Source organism: Anopheles coustani, chromosome 2 (assembly GCF_943734705.1).
Source record: "Anopheles coustani chromosome 2, idAnoCousDA_361_x.2, whole genome shotgun sequence".
Classification (NCBI taxonomy): Eukaryota; Metazoa; Arthropoda; class Insecta; order Diptera; family Culicidae; genus Anopheles; species Anopheles coustani.
This window is the reverse complement of record NC_071289.1, coordinates 22,147,714-22,168,295: the sequence shown is the minus strand read 5'-3', so window position 1 is coordinate 22,168,295 and position 20,582 is coordinate 22,147,714. Positions and strand designations below refer to the sequence as shown.

General features: G+C 49.0%; 2 protein-coding genes across 2 annotated transcripts in view; one reads left to right on the top strand and one right to left on the bottom strand.

The window, feature by feature from the left end:
- LOC131266321 (uncharacterized) overlaps nt 1-8,771 on the top strand; it is a 117,110-nt gene extending 108,339 nt beyond the window's left edge. The window contains exons 9-11 of the mRNA XM_058268787.1: nt 5,184-5,367; nt 5,466-6,213; nt 6,287-8,771. Coding sequence (XP_058124770.1) covers nt 5,184-5,367; nt 5,466-6,213; nt 6,287-7,982 — 2,628 coding nt within the window. The 3' untranslated portion in view covers nt 7,983-8,771. The remainder of the gene's footprint in view (nt 1-5,183; nt 5,368-5,465; nt 6,214-6,286) is intronic.
- Nucleotides 8,772-10,579: 1,808 nt separating this feature from the next.
- Nucleotides 10,580-15,853, bottom strand: LOC131264091 (medium-chain acyl-CoA ligase ACSF2, mitochondrial). Its single transcript, XM_058266379.1, has 6 exons — nt 15,789-15,853; nt 15,076-15,286; nt 14,729-14,857; nt 11,900-12,120; nt 11,466-11,828; nt 10,580-11,390 (listed from the first exon to the last, which is right to left on the bottom strand). Exons 1-6 carry the CDS (start codon nt 15,851-15,853, stop codon nt 10,580-10,582), a joined length of 1,800 nt encoding a protein of 599 aa, XP_058122362.1.
- Nucleotides 15,854-20,582: the final 4,729 nt, after the last annotated feature.

Below are 20,582 nucleotides of genomic sequence, written 5' to 3'. Positions count from 1 at the left end.
TGCGAAATCCGTTTGTTTGTTTTGGCTTCCGTATGTGCCAACGCATCGCCGCGAATCGAGCCATGGTCGAGCGGTCGGAGAGAAGGCTACGGGGTACGAATCCGATGATTTATGCTCCAGTTATGCGACGATACCGGCGGGTACAAACAGAACGGCCGGATCGGTCACGGAGCAACTCGGTAGTCTGCAAACAACGCAGCATGGTTTTAAATGGGATGAAAGTTGTGTCCAGCAAGCCTTCGATTATGAAACCTAATAGTGGTTGATTCATCTCGCAGCCTCGGCTTGACTCATACCTCGGGGATTGCTCATCGTAGATGACACTATACCCTGGAAATAAGAAATGAGACAAGCTCGCTCGTCCATGCTTGAATATACCGAGGGTTGTTAACAAATTCCCCTCCACATTGAACTATTTTCCTAATTACCGATTTAGGTAACACCTTTGATAAAGGAAACTGTAGAAAGCTTGGTGGTGTACAAGAAGCCTATATAACGATGAAAAATTCTACCCTTCGAGCCGGTACCGCCCGGTAGAAAGGTGCGATAAGAAGGCGGGCCTTTGCTTAAATATTTTATTTTACTAAACAGCGTCCGAACGAAGCGCTCATAAAAGAACCGATGCCGGGGAGTTTATGACATAACCGACCGGCAAAAGGGAACAAAAGGGAAAACGACGGGTGCGCGAGCGACTGGTCACAACAGGTGGTTCGGGTGGAAAAGTCTTTTAAACGTGACCAAAGAATGTAAGGATGAGCGGAGTAGAGAAACTAGGCTATTATCGGAGAGTTAGAAAATGTGAGATGTTTTGAAGAAAATCACAGATAAATTGGTCTATTTAAAGTTAGATAAAATTATGCTCACATGGTTGTCATACTTGATAAGAAGCACGTTTTTGCTATATGATAAGCAGTCATTGCAGAAAGAAGAACTAATTGAATATACTAACATAATGAGATGAAGAAAGCACATCAGAAACAGCATACCATGGCAAAATTGAACCACACCTGAAGAGTACACCAACCTCAAGGAAGAGTAATCAACTTTATTTTCGCTTTACACCACCATAATGTCCTTCTCATCAAGGACTTGCGCACCGTGGGAAATGCGGAAAGCTCCCACGCGATGTCTCAATGAACGCCGTCGGTGCATCGTTGCGCGCCCGGGAAATTCCGAGCACTGATTGCACCTATCTTATAAATATTCACTGAATAGCTGAAGTTTTATCATCCGCCCGACCCACCGCTACCATCCTTTCACTTCTTCTTTCCATTCACCGGACGGTAATTGTTTGCTCTAAAAATTAAAATAACAAAACCATCGCCCTTGCAACCATTGCAGTGTGTTTAAAATAAATGCATTTTCACATCCCTTAAGGTGACGGGGGGAAAACCCAACGTTCGAAGTAGTTGGAAGCCATCGGCCTCAAGTGTATTCCGAAACGGGATGTGATAACATTGCTTCGGTGTGATAAAATGTAAATTCTCATCAGCTTCCATCGAAAAGTGACGATGGAAGCTGTAACCGAAAAGATGACAGGGAGGATCTTCATCACCTTTCCGTAGATCCTTCTAGTTGCCACCCTCTCACGGTAGTGTATGGAGACCGTATTTAACTGCAAGTGCAATGCCGTCCTTTGCCGAGCACATCCGTATGCAAATGAGCGTGAGGGTGAACCCATAATAAAATCAATAATTCACAGGTGAATGTGGGAACCCGGGGGAAGCCTGGTGCCGAACAGTCTCGTCCTCGCCTCGGAAATGGTCGGTTCAGATGGGCGGGAAGGTTGGGGTTATTAAAAATGTAAATTAAATCGAATGGGTGGAACCCCGATTTCCACTGAGTTTTCGGTCGGGCTTCGAAGGGAGACACCAGTTCGTTGCGTTATATCCGTTCCAGGTATAATCGGGTCGTCCATGGAACGCTTTCCGTTTCAGTTGAGAGAAAATTGCTAAAATGTAAATCTTCCTTCTGGATGCAAATTTTTGCCATCTGTACGCCCATCCGTGTGTCTGTGGTGATTGGAATATTGGAACGAAAATTCCAAAATCGTCCGAAATCGAACCTGAAGCCTCATTTGAAGGGGCATCATTATGGACACATTCTTCCACTGAAGTAGGGCTCGATCGGACCGAGATTTTTCGTGCCGAACAATGGCGGGCCCATCCTTGCGGTACTTCACGCGAGTGTCTGTTTGTGTGACGGCCCGTTTAAGTGGATTTTCTCCTTATTTTCCGATCGCTTCGATCCCCAAACAAAAGAAACCATGCGGTCCTCGTGTGATCGCAACAATAGCGCGAATTGTGGGATATTCCTATTCGAGGGCGGATTATGCTACCCTAAGAGCGGATGATCCTGACATGTGGAACAAATCTGATCGTAATTTGAGGCATCGAAACGTTCAGGACATTGGGGAAACCGTATCGTAACCGATAGAGCTTAGCAATGGTTGTTAAAAAGGTCTGGAAAGTACGTTGTTAATATGCACAAATTTCAAAAAGGAAACTCGGCAGTTTCCTTTAAAATCAAATAGATTTGTTGTGATATTTAAGTTTTCTGTAAAGTACAATTTTAATCAACAAATGTTTTTAGGATATAAATAGACACACTACCTGTGTGGGATGTAATTTATTTCAAATTTTATTTTAAGTTTCAAGGGAACATTTCTTTTTCTGTTGAAACCACTTCGTCTAATGAGGTCGATTCCGTGTCTGCCACTGGAGTAAATAATTGTTTTGGATCAATGCTAGAATTGGTTCGCTTTATGGAATAATTGTACACCCTCCAGTATCTTAAGAGCAACAATTACAATTCGTTCACAATATGTTCGTAAAATCAAAGCAAAAGGGGGTTCGGGAGAAAAGGGTTCTGCCGGGTTGACCATAAATGTCGATATAGTTTCCCTGAAGATCAGGTTATCCCTTTGGTTTTGTATAAAGAGTGGAAGGTTGTAAAACCACATTAGCAAAACCCTTTTGGCTTGGGACGGGTTTTGTAGTTGGGGAATTTTGGAAAAACCTGTAACCTAACTATTCTAAATTCTTCTCCCTCGAGGTCCCTCGCTAATGTGAAAAACGTTTATATTTTTAAACTCCATTTGGCCACGACTTTCTATTTCGAGCACGTGTTTTCGCTTTGCCAACTGACGGCTGCGGTGTGCGTTTTGAACAGTCACTTGCAAACTTGACTATCACGCCACCACGATCGGGGTGACAGATCGGATGTTGTGATAGGAAGGATTAGCTTTCGGCCTGGAAAGTGCATTCACGTTTCACATAAAGGTGTGGTCTACAAATTTATCGAAAAGATTTAACCCTCCGCTAGGCCGTAGTTATAGCTTTCGTTTCTCGTGCATCCATTATCGTCGAACTGGTTTCGGATCGGGTTATCTTATCGGGAAGAGGATTTTCGGGACCCGCGCTGTCCGTCGCAAAGCGCGTCGTGTTTGTCACCGGCAGTTATGTTGTGGACGTGGACCATGCGGCAGTAGTGCATTCTTGTGGTTCGCATGATAACGGCTTCGATGAGATGGCGAATTCCAGCGACTTGCTGCACGAAGGGCCAGCGTTCACCGTTGGCGTGTTGCTTGTCGCCGTGTGCTGTATCCTGTTCCATCTCCGGAGGAGAAAGAGGCTATCGGTAACGGCCCGTCCGGATCGACCTGGCCGGAAGGTACGAAGCAGCCCGCCAGGGCTATTGTTTTTTAACAATACATAGCAGTATCCTTAATCGTACCTGTCTGGCACACAGGACGACACCTACCTTTCCCCCAGCTTGTGTCTACCTTGTCTGGTGGTGGCTGCTTTGCATACGACACCTAACCTCACCTGTGGGAACCTGCGTCGGGGTAGGAAAGAAAGGGAAAGGTTGCATCCCTGGTACGTTTCGCATTCCCGGGGCAGGTAGTAGGTCAGGTCGAAAGGGAAAATGTTGCCTTCCGGGAGCAATGGTCGTTCGCTCAGCATGAGGTCAGCGTTCAGGGAGCTTGCTATGTCCTTCGCCAGTCTCGTTTCTCAGCATCAGTTCCCCGCAGGCCGCCATCGGGAGCGGACACTAATGTGATCTTCGCTTAGCTCCGTCGTCCCGGCGCGACATCGATCGGAAAACGTATTAACCAAGTTCTCGTGAGGTTAACGAAACGAATACTTTGTGAAATGTGTCTGTGAAATAATTACATCGCGATTAATTAAGTTAGCCATAGGATAGTTCATCCGTGCAGAAAGGTGTTGGTTTTGTGGTTGTGTTGTTCAATTTTGAGCTCTTGTTTGTAGTGACACTTGTTTTAAAATGATCGAGTACGATTTAATAGTGGTAAGTTTCGTGACTTTGGTAATTGGTTTTGTGAAGCAGTGCTGGTTTATACAAGTTCTGAAATATCTGTTCTCGAAAGTGATCATGAAGTTGCTACTACCGACACTCTTGCCAAATTTTGTTCTCCTCGACCGTTAGCAGATGTTCTGTTTTTCAGTTGAACGGCGAAACAAATTGCCAATTTATTGCTGAAGGTTGTTCCTTACAGTTTTTTCTCCTCTATGTCTCCATGTCGAACGGCAGTTACCTGAAGACGAAAGGTCCAAAAAACCAGCAAACGATCCTCTGGGTTCTTTGGGATTAGCATAATCGAAATCATACGCTTATCGAAGGGTGTTGGAAATTTTCCTCCGGATTTTGGATAATCCCCTTTCGGCAGGTAGAGGGACCGGATCACCACCTGCAACTTTTGGTGTTTCCTATCGCTAACGGATTTTTCCAGCCGAAGTAAGACGGTGCTGGATCGAGGAAGAAAAGCGATCGGACAGGGTTTTATCCGATCCCTCTGGCGACTTGCTTCCTACAACTCGATCACACACTGCCGTTTGAAGGTGGTGATGGTGGTGGTTTTGTGTGGAGATCATTAGTCACGAGCATGATCAACGTGTAATAAGACTCGCTCGATCGAGCGGAACGGCTTCACGAGACCGAACCGTTTGTTACGGGGTGTTCAGTTGCAGCTTCTGAACCGATCGTCTCATTGTGTCGCACCCCTTTTTGCCAGTTGGGAGTTGAACGTGGAGGAAGTTTGTGTGTGCCTTCCATCATGTTTCGAAGGTTCCATTTCTTTCTGGTGCGATTGTCAAAGTTTAACCATGGTTTATTGGAATATACAACTAATGTTAGCTTGTTGTTTTATTTTCTCCACACAGTTGGACGCCTTCTCCTGTCCCACAATCAAGATGGCACACCAGAAGACCACCAGCGATCTGCTGGAAACCAAGTCCATGCTCGACGAAGAGCGCACCAACAGTCAGACGCTGAAGCAGCAGCTTCTCGAGACGACCGAACGTGAAACAGAGCTACAGCAGCTGCACCGGTGTGAGCTGAGTAGAGGTAAGTCCAAGGGACACGAACTTCCCGATTGCCCCTTTCGGTTTTTACTTTTATACTAGGTGCTAATTGTTGATTTCGTTCCACCCAATTCTTTCCAGTGGAAACCTGCTTGAGTGAACAGCAGCGCAATGCTGACGATCGGATTGCAACGCTCGAGGCGCAGCTCAGCGAGAAGGAGTACGCCAGTCGCGACCTGCAGTCGCGCATCGATTGCTACGAAGCGAAGCTAGCCGAGCAGGCGAAACAGCTCGAACACTCCCGGGCCCGCGAGCTGGACCTGCTGCAGCGAATCAACGCGCTCAGCTGCACCGAGAACGAGCTCCGGGACAAGGTGCACTCGAGCGAGCTGGCCTACAGCGAGCGGCTGCAGGCCGCTGCCATGCGCGAACGTGACCTCACCGAGCAGATCGGCGGCCTCAACCGGGACCTCGATCGGATGCGACGGGAAACGGAGCAGAAGGAGCGCGAGCTCGAGGAGAAACTCACGATCACCAAGGACGAGTGCGTGGTGCTGCGGCAGAACCGTAGCAGCCTGCTGGAACCGCCGGCACCGTCGGCGCAGCAGAACGGAGGCGAACGGTGCGCCGCGAACACGTCCGGCAACCCGCTGCAGCTGAACCGATCGTCCGGCAACATCAACCATCTGCAGTTGCTGCAGGACGAGGTGGACAGCTTGCGGTGCGTGCTGGATCTGAAGCAGCGCGAAATTTCCGAACTGCGCAAGCAAACGCAGGAGTACGAGCGGGACGCGAAGGAGCTGCCCGGTGCGCTGGTAAAGATCTCCGCCCTGGAGTCACGGATCGAGGATCTGCAGGTGCAGCTGAAGACCAAAACCGAAGAGGAGAAGTAAGTTCGTGCGAGCACCGAGAACTCTTTATGAACTTCGTGGCTAATGATTTCTTTCTTCTTTCCTTTCCAGAGAGCTACAGCAAAGGCTGAAACAGCTACAGGACAACCTGAGTCAGGAAAGCAAAATCAAAAGCCGGCTCTCGCTGCACAACGAGGAGCTGCAGTGGCGCTTGAAGCAGAACTCGGAGAAGTTTACCATCGCGTACGCGGAACTTTCGAAGAGCTACCACGAGAACTCGAGCTACATGATGACCGCGTCCAAGTCGAGCATCGAGCCGCACACACCGGTGCACTCGCACCACCACCATTCGCACCAGCTGAGCCATAATCAGTCGCGATCGAGCTGCTCGGAACGGTTCTTCGACATGGACGACATCTCCCCACCGACCTCGCCCGTCATCAAGGGCATGGTGGAGAAGAGCGACTCGGTGTCGTGGGTGCTCGAGATCGACGACGAACCGCCGGAGGTATCCGCCTCGCGGATGGTGCGGCGGGCGGGCTCGTTCCGTTCCAATGCCACGTTCGACAATGCCACGCCGAAGCGACCCAAGTGTGGCCTGAACCAGACGATCAACGGCATGACGACGGGTGGTGGTGGCGGCGGTATCCAGCAGTCGACTTCGGCCGCATCGATTCTGAAGCAACACTCGAGTGACATGTCGCCGATTAAGCCACCGCAGCAGGGCTCCGGGAACCATCGATTGCGCTCCAAATCGGTCAGCATTAAGGCGGCGGAACCACCAAAGAAGATTGTCCGATCGAACTCGGGTGCGTCGGCGTCACCGTGCCCGGTGTCGGCAGTGGGTGGTCCGTCCGGAATGACCAAACCGATGCGTATCGGCGAGATGGCCGGTTCGTGGAAGGAACAGCCCCTGTACAGCAGTTCCCCGTATGCTCACAAGCGATTTTTGAGCGAAGACATCGAACTGCTGACCGCCGGGAGCTCTTCGGCCAAACCGATCAGCTTCGATCAGCAGCAGCAGCACCAGCCCCATCGGGCGAAGGATCTTTTTCTAGAGGAGACGGAGTTTCTCAGCGAGCCGGAAAGTCCGTTCGCTCGGCGGCCGAAGCTGAACGGTGGTGAGGACATTGCGAACCCACCCGTCGAAGTGTTCCATCGTGATAAAACGCCAAACTTCAAGAAGAGCAAGGAAAACCGGGGCCTGATCACCTGCGACACGACCGCCCTTACCGGTGGTTCCTCTTCGACGAAGGTCGTCGGTGCTAATGGCAGCGGGGGCAGCGGAGTCGGCGTCGGTGGACTGACGGCACGCGACAAACGGCGTGAGTTTACGCGCAAAGCGAACGCAAACCTCGCCGGATCGCTGCTGATGGAAGCGGCCGGTGAGGCGCTCGTGTCCGGTTCCAACTCGGACGACGAAGCGTCCTCATCGTCGTCCGCCTCCTCCTCCGCGTCGTCCTGCATCTCCGAGGGAAGTCTCTCGTCGGCGAGCAGAGCGAGCAGCAGCACCGCCAGCCATGGCAACAGTCCGCTGCACGGTGGAGGAAAGCGAAGCAGCGACCGCATGAACGAAGACGACACGATCGAAGATGCCGCCGGTGGTGGTGACTCGTCCCAGGGACAGCAACCGAACAACCACCATCATCATCACCATCACCAGCATCGACGACGGCACTCGAACATCTCACTCGAGGACGCACTGATGAAGAAGATCGTCGCCAGCCTCAACGGGGACAGCGTCGGCACGCCGATGGAGGTCAGCTGGTCCGAGGATGGCGATCCGGGCTCGGAATCGATCGTATGACAAGACGACGACAGTTTCTAATCGCGGCCAGCCGGAGAACGGATCAGTCGCATTGTTTTTAAGGATGGAAAGTGATAGTGGCGACCCGGGGCTGGGGCCAAACCCTCGGCATGACGCGAGAGAGAGTGTGTGACAGAGAGAGAGAGGTAAAGAGTCAAAGGGATGACATGAAGCTGACGATGGAATTCTATAAGAAAAGCCCTTTCCCTACCGGAACCGAAGGGGAACCATTCACACAGGACATCCTCTCTCCTCACCGACTATCCCACGCGGAAGCCGGGGGGCCACTACTTGCGCGCGGGTACTTCATTGCGGGTATATGCACATCGTATCGATCGATTCCGCCATGAGAGTTCGCGTTCGAGTTTCGAATCTGATTCTAGTGGCTTATAGCCTCCCCTCCCCCCCCCCACGCTAGGTGCCCCCTCATGTGCCCCAATGTGTTGTCCCATCCCAAAAAGGAAACGAAACAAACTGGTTAGAGAGTTAGGTTAGGTTATTCCGGTAATCCCGCCCTTAACTGACTTAGTTACTCGAGTTGCTTATTAGTTGTTTAATTTTAGCGTGTAAGTTTGTTTCTGTGTTTAATGTTCGTTTACTCGTCTAATAGAATTAGAAGCGTCCCCCCTTCGGTATAAAAAAAAAACACACACACACACAATGCACAAACGTGCTATCCAAAAACCTCCCACACGCTAAGTAAACAAACAAACTACCATTTAAAAAAACTCCCCTTAAAACGTGAACATATTTAATCGGAAAATAAGAGATGCATTAATTGGAAAGTTATGCTTGTTTTGTTCTGTTTTGCGTTTTTCTCTTCCACAATTTACTCCACCCCTTGCTCCTCCCCTTGCCCTTTCGGCTCGATCGATTGATCACGCATCGTTTGGTATGAGGGTCGCGGGATGTTAGAAACTGTCGCCGTTGGAGAAAACAGGACCGGCTTGGGGATAGGAAAGAATCACACACGTTTTAACGTAGTTTTTTTGCGATCCGAAGAGTAAGTAAGGATTCCAAGTAGGAATGTCTTTATGAGCGCTGTATGGGAATCGATACCTATCGTTTGCTTTCAACAGCCCATGTAAAATATTTGAAGTCTATATTTCTATCATTAAGTGCGGGGAGGGAAAGGAATAACATTGTCATGTAGAAAGGATAGGTTTTTGGTAAGAATTGTGTGGAAAGCATCATTGGATACACATTCTGTTCTCTATATCCATCCGGAACAGATTTATGATGATCATGGCTTCCCTTTCCCCAGGATCATATTGTACATTTTTCTTTAGCATATCTTTATGCTTTTTTATTCTTGTTACACTGTTATATTATTTGTAGAATTTGCTGTAACTCGCTGCGACTTGGAGTTCAATCAGTTGTGGTTAGTTGTATTTGTGAGTCCACTGATCCACCCAGTGCGCCCTTCTTGAGGGCGCATGGTGTCGATCGCAAGGTTCGTGTAGATTTGTGAACAGTTTGTCTTAAAAATTAAAACGTTTGAAATAACGATACACACGATAATAATAACCTTGGAATGTATACAAACGTTAGAGGGTAAACGGCATGTAATGTTTGAGCGGGGTTACACTTTCGTGGAACGATGGGAGGGATTAAATAGTTTGGGAATGGGTATTTGGACCTTGCCTTGCTACTTGCGTATTTTGTGTAGCAAGCGAATGCCGCGCGTTTCCAAAGGAAGTGTACTCGGAACTATTCTGAAGCAACCGTTTGGAGCAATGGCGACGGTTGAATTTATTAATTTGAATCAATTTGAAAAGAAAGCGAAAAAATAACACATACACACAGAGAAAATAAACACATAAAACAAATAGTACTACTCATTCTACAGTTTACTATCGCGGGAAACGCTGAGGCTGGATACGTAGCTAATATGGATGGTATTATGTCAGTAAAACTATATATATAAAAATAGATGGATCCTGTGAAGAGTTATTGTAAACTTTATTGACAGCTAAGATTCTATTACAACAAAACCAGACATAATTTAATCCAAAGCGCAGAGTGTAATGTGATTGTGTCGTTGAGCAGAGCATTTGGGTATAGAGGACGAACTTGGCGGAACGCGGGTGGAGATTTGAGCCGCACTTTTGGGAACGCAGCTGACGACGAAAACGAAGCAAAACTGGTGATTCACAACAGAGTTTAACAAAAAAATACAGATTAATGCAAATTGTACTGCATATTGCAAGTGAAAGCAACTTGTTCTTATTTCAAACGATCCGAAATGCATATTGTTTCGACTGTTTGTGTTTTGAATAAAATACGTAACGTTTTTAACGTAACGGGGTAAAACAACGTAAAGGGTTGAAATGGTAATTTTCCGTAGAAAAAACATTCGGTTATCATAGTTTTTGTTATCAATAAGGTATTCAGAAATGGTTTGAACTTCTCACTAGAATAAATTTGGTCGAATTTTGAATTTTTGAAAATTTTCCGTTGGTATAGAGGAACTTCTCTTTGATTGAAGTTCCCTTTTTAGCGAATACACCAACCACTGACTGCATGCGGTTTGTGTGTTTACTTTTGTGAAAGAAAATTCTATTTTCCACCTTTTGTTGCAGATTTATCGAGTTTCTTCATTTATTTACACTTTCTTGTTCTTTTTTAAACATTTCTACCAGCTTAAACTTCTGCACCTTCCCCGAGGTCGTCTTCGGCAGGTCGTTCAGCACCCGGACGTACTTTGGCACCTTATAGTACGCCAGCTTCCCCTCACAGAATCGCTTCAGCTCCTCGCGGGTAATCGTGTCGGAGGGGTTCTTTGGCCGCACGTACGCACACAGCTCCTCTCCTGTCCGCTCGTCCGGCACGCCGATGCAGTGCGCCTCCAGCACCTTCGGGTAAGTGTTGAGATAGTCCTCGACCTCCTTCGGGTAGATGTTCTCACCGCCCCGGATGACTACCTCCTTCATCCGACCGACGATCTTCCCGTAGCCATCCTCCCGCAGGGCGAACTGATCGCCCGTCCGTAGCCACCGATCCGCATCGATCGTTTCCTTCGTTTTCTTCTCATCACCCCAGTAGCCCAGCATGGTACCGTACCCTCGGACCCACAGCTCTCCGGCCGTCCCGAACGGAACCACGTTGCCCTCCCGATCGACCACCTTCGCCTCGTAGTGGTCCGTTACGTGCCCGACCGTTTGCTGCACATCCTCCGGGCTCTCCTCGAACTGGGACTGAAAGATGACGGCCGTTGCCTCCGTCATACCGAACACCGTCTTCACCTTCCGCACGCCCAGCGAGTGTTTGATGTCGGCGAACAGCTTTGGGGAGCAGGTGGCACCTCCGGTGGCGGCAATTTCCGGTGTCTCAAGCTGGGCTCCACTCTCCACGATCCGGCGCACCAGGTCCACGTACATCGTCGGTGTTCCCAGAATGACCGTGCATCTATGGGCGGGTATAAATTCAATTCCAAAGGAGTCATAAACCCACCTCCAAGTGGGTCCCACCGTGTGTGCTTACTTCTCTCTCATGATGGCGGCCAGCGAATCGGCCGCCTTAAACCCAGCTGACGGCAGTACCATTGTCGCGCCGTACGATATACCGGCCATGGTGGCAATGACCATCCCGTACGCGTGAAACAGTGGCACCTGCACGCACATACGGTGCTCCTTCCGATCCAACTCATTCCTCCGGCCAACGTGAATCCCGTTGTTAACGAATGCAAAGTGTGACATCAGGGCCGCCTTCGGTTGACCCGTCGTGCCCGAGGTGAACTGCAAGTTGACGCCACTGTCGGGAGATATTTTCGCCTGCAGGTACTCGATCCGGCTGATGTCCCGCTCCGACGTTAGGCCGAACAGGTCGCTGAACTTGATCGCTCCCCTGTGGAAAGAGAGGACCGAACATTTGATCACAGTTCTCCGGAAGTGGGACGGGGTATTCTCAAAACTTACGGCAGATTATCATCACTATCTATGATAACGGTGGACAGTGCCGGTAACTGTTTGCTCTTGAGTTCACCCGGCTTCGAGGACGCCAGTTCGGGAACGATGTGGGAAATCATGCCGTAGTAGTTCTGCTGCCGGTATCCTTCGGCCGCCACCAGTGCCTTCACGTCAACCTTCTCGAGGGCGTATTGTAGTTCCGGGATCTGATAGGCAGGATTGATTCCGACCTGTTTCAAAAGAGGGAGAAGGTGTTAAGAACAATAAATAAAAAAAGGGATGAGAAATTGAATTTAACCAAAAACGTGGGAATCATAAATGCCTGCCATATTGTACGGAATTCCCAGGGGCAAGAAATCCAGAATGACGCAAAATGACGTACCTTCTCCTGTGGGATCACCTGCTCCAACCTTTGTACCATCGTGTTCGAACAGGGAATTCCACGCGGCCATTGGTAAGGTGTCAACGAAACATTCGCTCAAAAATTCAGGTTTTGCCCAGTCAAATATTAGCATAATCTCTCAAAGAAGTAGACGGAACAACATGGTACGCAAAGAACCAAAAGAAACCCCAGACGCAGGCCAACTTCTCCAAACAGGTTTGTGACGCTCTGGGTAGATTCTAACAGGAATTATCAACAATATACCGATATTCGGTGGAGATCTTCCGCGAAATACCACGCACACGCTCAGTCTCCAATGGTGCTTCGATCGAGCAGCATCACCTCAATCGATTTCAGCTATGGCGAGTTTAAAGGTGTCCGGGTGTGTTCTGCTCGGTTGTTTGTTGATGGCGCTTGGTCAAACACTCGCACAGCAAGGGTGCGGCGAACGGAAGGTGGACTACGCAAAGTTGATCTTCGGTGGTGAGGATGCCCTTTCCGGCCAGTGGCCTTGGCATGCGGCCATCTTCCACCGGATCGATCGTAGCTTCGTGTACCAGTGTGGTGGAACGGTCATCAATCAGAACACAATTCTGACAGGTAGGAAAGGGCTTATGTTGCACATTCATCCAGAATGATGATCTATTAAAAAACGGTCTACTTTGATTGAACTCGCCAGCCGCTCACTGCGTTCAGCTGAACAGTGGCGTTATCACGGTCGATCGGCTATCGGTGCAGGTGGGTCGCACCTATCTGTACGCGGCGGAGGCACACACACAGGAGCACCAGGCCGAGCGGATCATCGTCCACGAGGAGTACAGTGCGATGCAGGTGCGGCACGATATAGCACTCATTAAGCTAGCGACCGATATGCAGTTCACGGACTTTGTGCAACCGATCTGTCTGTGGGATCGCTCGAACACCGACATCGGGCAGCTGATAGGGCGCGTTGGGTCGGTGGTTGGGTTCGGCATCACGGAGGTCGGTGCTGTGTCGGATCGGTTGCGCGTGGCGTACATGCCGATCGTGGACACCCAGACCTGCCTGGATAGCAATCGGAACCTGTTCGGTCGCGTCTTGACGCGGAATATCTTCTGTGCTGGTTTTCGCAATGGTAATGGTGATCGGATGAAAACATTCCCACGCAAATGTTAATGGTTCATTTCACCCACGCAAAAATATAGGCACGACGGTGTGTGGTGGTGATAGTGGCGGTGGGATGTACTTCGAAATCGAAGGCCGCTGGTACATCCGAGGCATCGTGTCGTTCAGCGGGCAGAACTGTCAGTCGGCCGACTTTGCCGGGTTCAGCGACGTGGCGACCTATCTGGACTGGATCAACCGGTACACGAGCGGCACACAGAGCAGTCCCTACTCGAGCACCGTGATCGACAAGCAGAGTCTGCTGGCGCTGGACATTTGCGGCGTGAATAGCTACCCGAACACGGCCGAGGATGCGAAACCGGTTTTCGGAGGCTACCCGTGGCTCGGTGCGATCGAGTATCTGCAGGTGAGCAGCGGTCAGCGGCGTGTGCTGTGTCAGGCGACGCTTATCACCCGGCGCTATGTACTTTCGGCGGCTCAGTGTGTGACACTGCCGTCGAATGTCTATCAGATGTAAGTATTTAAGCCACGTTTGGCTGCAGCCAACATTGATGAACAACGATTACTTTCCTCAGCGTTGGTGTTCGATTGGGTGAGTTCGATACGGCTTCCAATCCAGATTGTGCGATCGTGGAGGGACGGTCACAGTGTCTTCCGCCGGCTCAGACTTATCCAATCGAGGAAATAACCGTACTCCCAGGATTCAATAGTCCGGCGTTTTCAAACGATTTGGCAATGTTAAGATTGCAACAACCGGCCAATGTCGAACAGGGTAAGTTCTAGTTAGAATGACCTTTTTGTTACCTTGCTACATCTTTTCTGTCTTCCACTTCAGAGAACATCAAACCGATCTGCCTTCCCTTCTCAACCGCGCTCAAGAGTCACAAGCCTTCCTACTTCATTCGCACCGGGTGGCTTTCGCGAAGTACCAGCACGGCCCTCCAACGCAGCTTCCCAAGTTCGATCGAGTCGGTCGGTTGTCAGGACGCGTACAACGACCAGGACGTGCCACTGGAGAAAACCTACGGCCAGATTTGCATCCGGCGGGACACTCCCTCGTCTACCGGGAGTTGCTACTTCAACATGGCGGCCACGCCACTCCAATCCGTGCAGATCGTTGGCCCAAGCGAACGGTACGTGCTGTACGGGTTGCTCTCCTTCGGCCCCAAGCAGTGTCTCGACACGTACCCGGACGTGTACACAGCGATTGCCCCGTACGTCGATTGGATCGTCACCAACCTGAAGCCATAAAACGGATTACTCTCCCCCTACGGTCCCGGTCCCTTTCAACCGATCAAGTATTGCTTTGCTCAATGACCTGCCACGACCTCCTAGCCTACATCGTTGCTTACCAAGATCATTCCGGCACGCGCCACCGCCAGATAGGTGAGATAGAACAGGATCCCATTCGGCGCCCAGATTCCAACGCGATCACCCTGCCGCAAACCGAGCTGGTGGAACGACGCCGCTAGACGGTCTACCTGTGGAAGGAAAAGATCAATTCTGTATCAGCTCCTTGGGTTCTGGCTGAAGGATTATTCGAGAATTCGATGCCGGTGGCGGCGCCTCTGTCGCGACCACTCCGGGAGGTCCGAGCCCGGCCCAGAACTAATTGATCCTAATTGGTTTGCGAGGAAGGAACCCGCCCCCGTTTGCTAATTAGGCGCCGGATCGAGAACTCTCTCCCTCGGGAACGTACCTTCTCCATGGCGGCTGCGAAGGTGAGCCGTCCATCGCGTTCGTGGCAGGCCACAACGGCTTCCCGGTTCGGAAAACGTTCGGTAGCGATACGGAGATGTTGGCCTACATTGCGATAAACCAGCGGCTCGGCCCCGATATGGTGGACGTAGCTTTGGCGCCGCTCGTTCGCCAGCGGATCGGTTGATTGGGTGCGGACGGCCTGAAGGCATCTAGGGATGGAACAACTCAGAACAGTTTAGGGTAGTTGTAAATAATTCACAAACTAAGTTTATTCATAAGACTAGGAAACGTTGGAAGAAGTGAGATTTGAGAACTATTTTGCATACGATTTTCGAATTTATTTTAAAACTTTTACCCTCCAATGTCGAAGTACTTAAATACAACCAAATGAAAACAAGAAGTTGTGTGTTTTTAAATTAAGATTAAAAGGTTTAAAGTGAACAAGCACAAAAGTGTACACAGTCGAATCTTGCTTGATTATTCGGTCATCAATTCGCCTCCGTTGCGGTTACCATGGATACGAACTATGCACTTGTGACGTAACCTGTATACCTGTTTGTAGTTAGGCACACAGTAGGCCAATGCTGTCAGTACTCGATCGTTCTTTTTGCAAGTGATCATAACTAATGACACAGTAGGCCAATGCTATCAGTACTCGATCGTTCTTTTTGCAAGCGATCATAACTAATGACTCAACGTTTTCCTGCATACCTGGTCCATCCAACGTGACATGGTCGGTTGTGCTTCAAGAGCATCATCGTCATTCGTATCACCATTATGCACTCTGTTCTTTGTTCACAAACCGACGCTGTCAAGTACTTGCTTTAATCGACGGTTTGCTACTACACTGCGATATTCCACAAGCCCTACACGATCATATACAGCGATCGGAAACTACGCTCCGGACACGACAAGCCTCTGATAAAGACTGATGAGTAACACACCGTTGAACACCACGCGGACTAGTGTGCCGGACTTAATTAAACTTCTGAACTTGTTCCCGGATCGAGGGCAACCGTACGACTAAACTCGCGACTAGAGCTTCAACTACATCGCCCTTATTGCATACGCGGCTCATTATCGCCCATCCGGACGCTATAAACGGCTTCCGAGCTTATCGTGCCATGGGGCGGACGTCAGGTCGACGTGTAAATTCGAGTGTCATAAAGCGGTGTAATAACGTGTATAAATAAATGTTCGTTAAAAATAAGCCCTCCAGTCGTCTTCCGACAAGCAAATGCATAACCGAAGGATGGAGGAATACTCTAAACGGCTGATTTGATAAGATTGTTTACAAGCGATTTTTTTTACACGCTTTATTTTGGCGTCGTCTTCGTCTTCCATTCGTTATCAGTTCGGCACTGCCTGTCGTAACGGCTGATGATTATTTAACAGTCTCTCGATTTCGCGTCCGCAAGTCGTGTCTCAATGGCCGCATAGTGAGGAGATTTGTTTATTTACTTTCCGTTGTTGGTGTGATCGTGCACGGTTCTTTGGCAAAACTCGTTATCTTGAGGATTTTTGCTTTCAGGAGTGTGCATGAGAACAGCTGTATCAACTGATGACGTGTATGTTTCACGTTCAAAAAATAATAAAAAAATGTTAAAAATGACGCTCCAAAAATAAAAAAATGTTGGAAGATAAGTTCCCTTAAGGGTAAACTTTTTAATTGATCCTCTAAAGTCTACCGAGAAGCGCCACCTTTGAGATGAATATAAAGAAGCTCCTTGAGTAAGTTCGTTAAAATACCGTTTTTTCCTCCATTCTATTACCCTCCGCTGTGCCTAAATAAAAAACTTTCGCTAGGGTAGAATAGAAGCGCCAGGTATGCAGTTGTAAATGGACAGGACCAGAACCGTTTGTATAAGATAAAAAAGTTATCCCAACAGCCGCGAGGTGGCAAGGATGTAAAACGCAAGGGCAAACAAGCGAAGGCTGACAAAATCAACTCCATCGACAACAAACAAAACCGGGATGGGATTGGGTGAAAGTGAAAAGTAGAAAAAAAATGAAAGCAAACAACGTAAGGTACACATGCATAAGGGAGACGCTATAAACTCGTCTAGACTGCAGTCAGCTTAAGCCGTTGCTATCCGTCCGTCCCAAAAAAGCAGGGTCCTAGAGCAGTTTGATGCAGTTCGATAGTTTGGAGCGGTATTCAATTTTGTAATTTTGGTTATTTTGCCTTTTATTTTTAACAGCCAGTGATTTTTAACAATGTGTCCTTTCGTTATCCTTCCCATAATATATTCATGTCTTCCGTTCGTAAGACTCCCTTTCGAGGTCCCGCACCTTCAATCCCTCCCGGCCGGATGGCAACGGGGACGAACCGGGTACAGGGCCCTAGGGTTTGCATTGTAAATAGTGAACGATCAAACATCCGCGCCCGCTAATAGAACGATAATCGGCCAAATCACTCTCCAATTCATCGCACGACGCAATACACGACGGAATTTTTGACGACTCAGCGGAACTCCGCTCCCAGACGGGAGGACGACTACATTGTCGAGAGGGGGTTCTTGTTTTCTTTGCATTTCGTTGTTGTTTGCCAGGTATTCCGGGGAGCGAAGAAGCGCGTTGCAGCATAAGAATGCGAATCTTATCGTCCGCGTTATGAATGAAACGGGGTCCACGCTTCGATGGTTGATTATTGGAAAAACGGTCGGTGCGTTGTTTTGTCTGTGCCCATCGGAAGAAAGGGAAGAGGTCTTATAGGGAAGGAGGAGCAGGTTTGACGTGGAACGAATCCCGCCAAAATAAGTTGGTCGCGTTGTGGCAACGGACTGGAGGGACCACAATCGGAAGGATCTAGGTCACCGATTGCTTGAAAGATGATTGTGTCTTTTGGCTTTTTTTTCCCGAAGCCACTGGAAAGAATAAATAACATGACGGTCTGGATTGATGTTCGTTCTAATAGGGATACCTATTGGAACCGTCTGGATCATTAATATCATTTCGAAAAAATGAAACCCCAGAGAATAAAATCCCAAATCCATTATCCCAACAGTTGTTGAAAGTGTTCGTTTAAAATACAATCAAATAAATAAATCCTCCAAAATCATGTTTTAGATTTTAATAATTTGTATGTATAACGAGGAAACAATCTTTAATCTGTTGACGTCCGAATTATTAGCAAAAGTTGTTTTCTTTGGTGAGCTCTATCGCTAACTTAAATTCTTATTAAATTCCTCTACAAAAGTGCCGAAAGCAAATGGAATATCACGCAAGTCTCGCATCCCCTAAATACCGTCAATCGGTGTCGTCGTACCAACGTGCACGTGTTCTAACCACGGTGTCATGGCATTTGCATTTTGTCGTGTGTACGAGCCCCCCGTTTGCCGAACTCACCACCACAAGAGATAGTAAGCGGAAACCGTACCATCCATTCGGTCGGGCCTTTCCTGGAGTTTATGGGACGAGGCAGCGTGACAACCGCGGGAAGGGCGGGTATGGTATCGGTGATTGTAAACATATTTTGACAAACAATTTCCACGCGATACGCATAACAACAAAACACTTTCACCCTCGGTCGGAAAGCAGGACTACGGGAGCAAAAGACGGGAAGGTTTCGTAGGTGGGAGGGAACGAATTCTTGAGGACGCACACGGGAAACTCCTTATTTCAGGCCACGCGGAGTCCCGGAATGGGTTCGATTAAACAAAATATAAACCAGCCTGGTTCCCACAAATTCTGTACGACCCGTCGCTTGGGTCGTGTAAAAAAAGGCTTTTATCTGGGAATACTAAAGGGATTGGAGTCTATTTTTGACACAGAAACCTCGAGTGGGATCAATCGAGGAAGAAGAAAGCCCTTCAACGCGAAGAGAAATGCTCGTTTATATTCAAGCGAAATTTTCGCCTACCACGAAATGGGCTGATAATTGCTTCATTTGCAGGAGTCCCGGGCTCAATCTTGGTGAAAAATTGCCTTGAAACGTCCCGCGGGCGCTTTGACCGCGTGGTCGAGGTCGAGACAGAGTTCATCGAAAAGTTCACGCAAAATCGAGCGAACCAAAGCGGTGTTTTAATTCTTTTTCAATTTTGCACATCCCTTTCCAAAGTTGCCAATCCACTGTTTTGGGATTGGGGCAACAAACACACACACACAAGGCACATATCCATTACGCGAAAGGACATCCACAAAGTTTTCGGACGTCTGGCGTAGAACTTCACCTCGGAACGCGGTTGAAGGCAACATTTCGCAAACACATTGGTCGATGTTACAAGCGCTATAAAATATAGGTGAGCCAAGAGTAGAAACCGAATGGGGGGAAAAAAGGTATAAAAAACAGACCAACATTGAATCGATTATGCAAATTATGGTGTGGACCAGCCCCCGTCCCGTTTGAACCTATCAAAGCGGATATGTGATGGTATTCCGACCGACCGAGCCTTTTGGCGTGGCTGGTATGGCCGGGCTTAAAGGGGATGGGGGAAATAAACTAACACACGCCTTGTCCCCGGAAAAGTGGGGTATGGATAGTGCAACTGCATACTGCACCTTGCTGGTTGCGACCGGACTGCAGTACGGGTTGTGCGATCGGCCTAGAATGGAACGCGGTGTGCGGTAAAATAAATACAAAACATTATGTGAGGCTACGGAGAATAGGAGCTGTTTATGCATCACGACCGACAAAGATATGGCCTAGCGAGGCAAGCGTTAATGGAGAAAAGCGTAAAACACACGAAAGGAATTCTTGTTGCCAAATAGGTTGTGAAACATCTCTCTTACAGCCAAGAGTGTCTATATACTCGTTTCTCTTAGACCTAGAACTTCGGCGAGTTTGTGTGTCATGAAAACGGCGTAAACCATGGCCCGCTGGTTACACGACTTCCGGTTGCTAAAGACGACCCATCCAAGTCGGCCGCTGGGCTTGTCAGCTTAGTAACGTGACAATCGAGCTGCTTTGATCGGCCTGCCTGGTGATTGTTATTGTAAGGCTGGAGACAGAGTGCGCCGATACAATGTTGTTTGGACGCGTAAAACAACTCCGTGGTTGTCCTGCGACGGAGTGGGGGGAGGGGGAGAGTTGGCCTGCGGTTTTCACCCAACCATGATCGCCTGTAACTGCGTCCTCCAACTCGCGGTTCCTTGGCAACAGTGACGAAATGGATCGTAAAGACGGACCAGACCAGAGGTTACAAAGTCTCCGGAACTTCTGACGAAGTAGGGGTCGATGCGGTGGGGTTGGTTGGTTTCCTGCACGGGCCCCCGGGAAAGCCGGGTAATACGCGTTGGTCACGGTAGTGTTCGTGGTTGCGTGGTTGTATGTGAGCGTGGAGTTCCGGCACATATAGCTCGGTACATACACGACGGACTCCATGTACTACGGGAAAACCCCTATCAGACTAGAGGCAGCTCGCGGGGGTCGGGAGGTTACGCGAAATCGTTCGCTGAAACTTTTAGTCCACACACCAGCCAAGCAGTCGGGCAGAATGGTTCGAGACGTTGGACCGAAAGGTTTAGCTCCTAGGCAGCTAGCGTTCTCTAGCGTCCGCGCGAGTA

Bases quoted from the DNA above. Each gene is read 5' to 3' on its own strand.
- LOC131264091 (XM_058266379.1), bottom strand. From the start codon at position 15,853: ATGGTGATACGAATGACGATGATGCTCTTGAAGCACAACCGACCATGT. The intron at 15,287-15,788 runs GTATGCAGGAAA...TTCCATCCCTAG, and splicing joins TGTCACGTTGGATGGACCAG to ATGCCTTCAGGCCGTCCGCA. The intron at 11,829-11,899 runs GTAAGTTTTGAG...CTCTTTCCACAG, and splicing joins GATAGTGATGATAATCTGCC to GGGAGCGATCAAGTTCAGCG.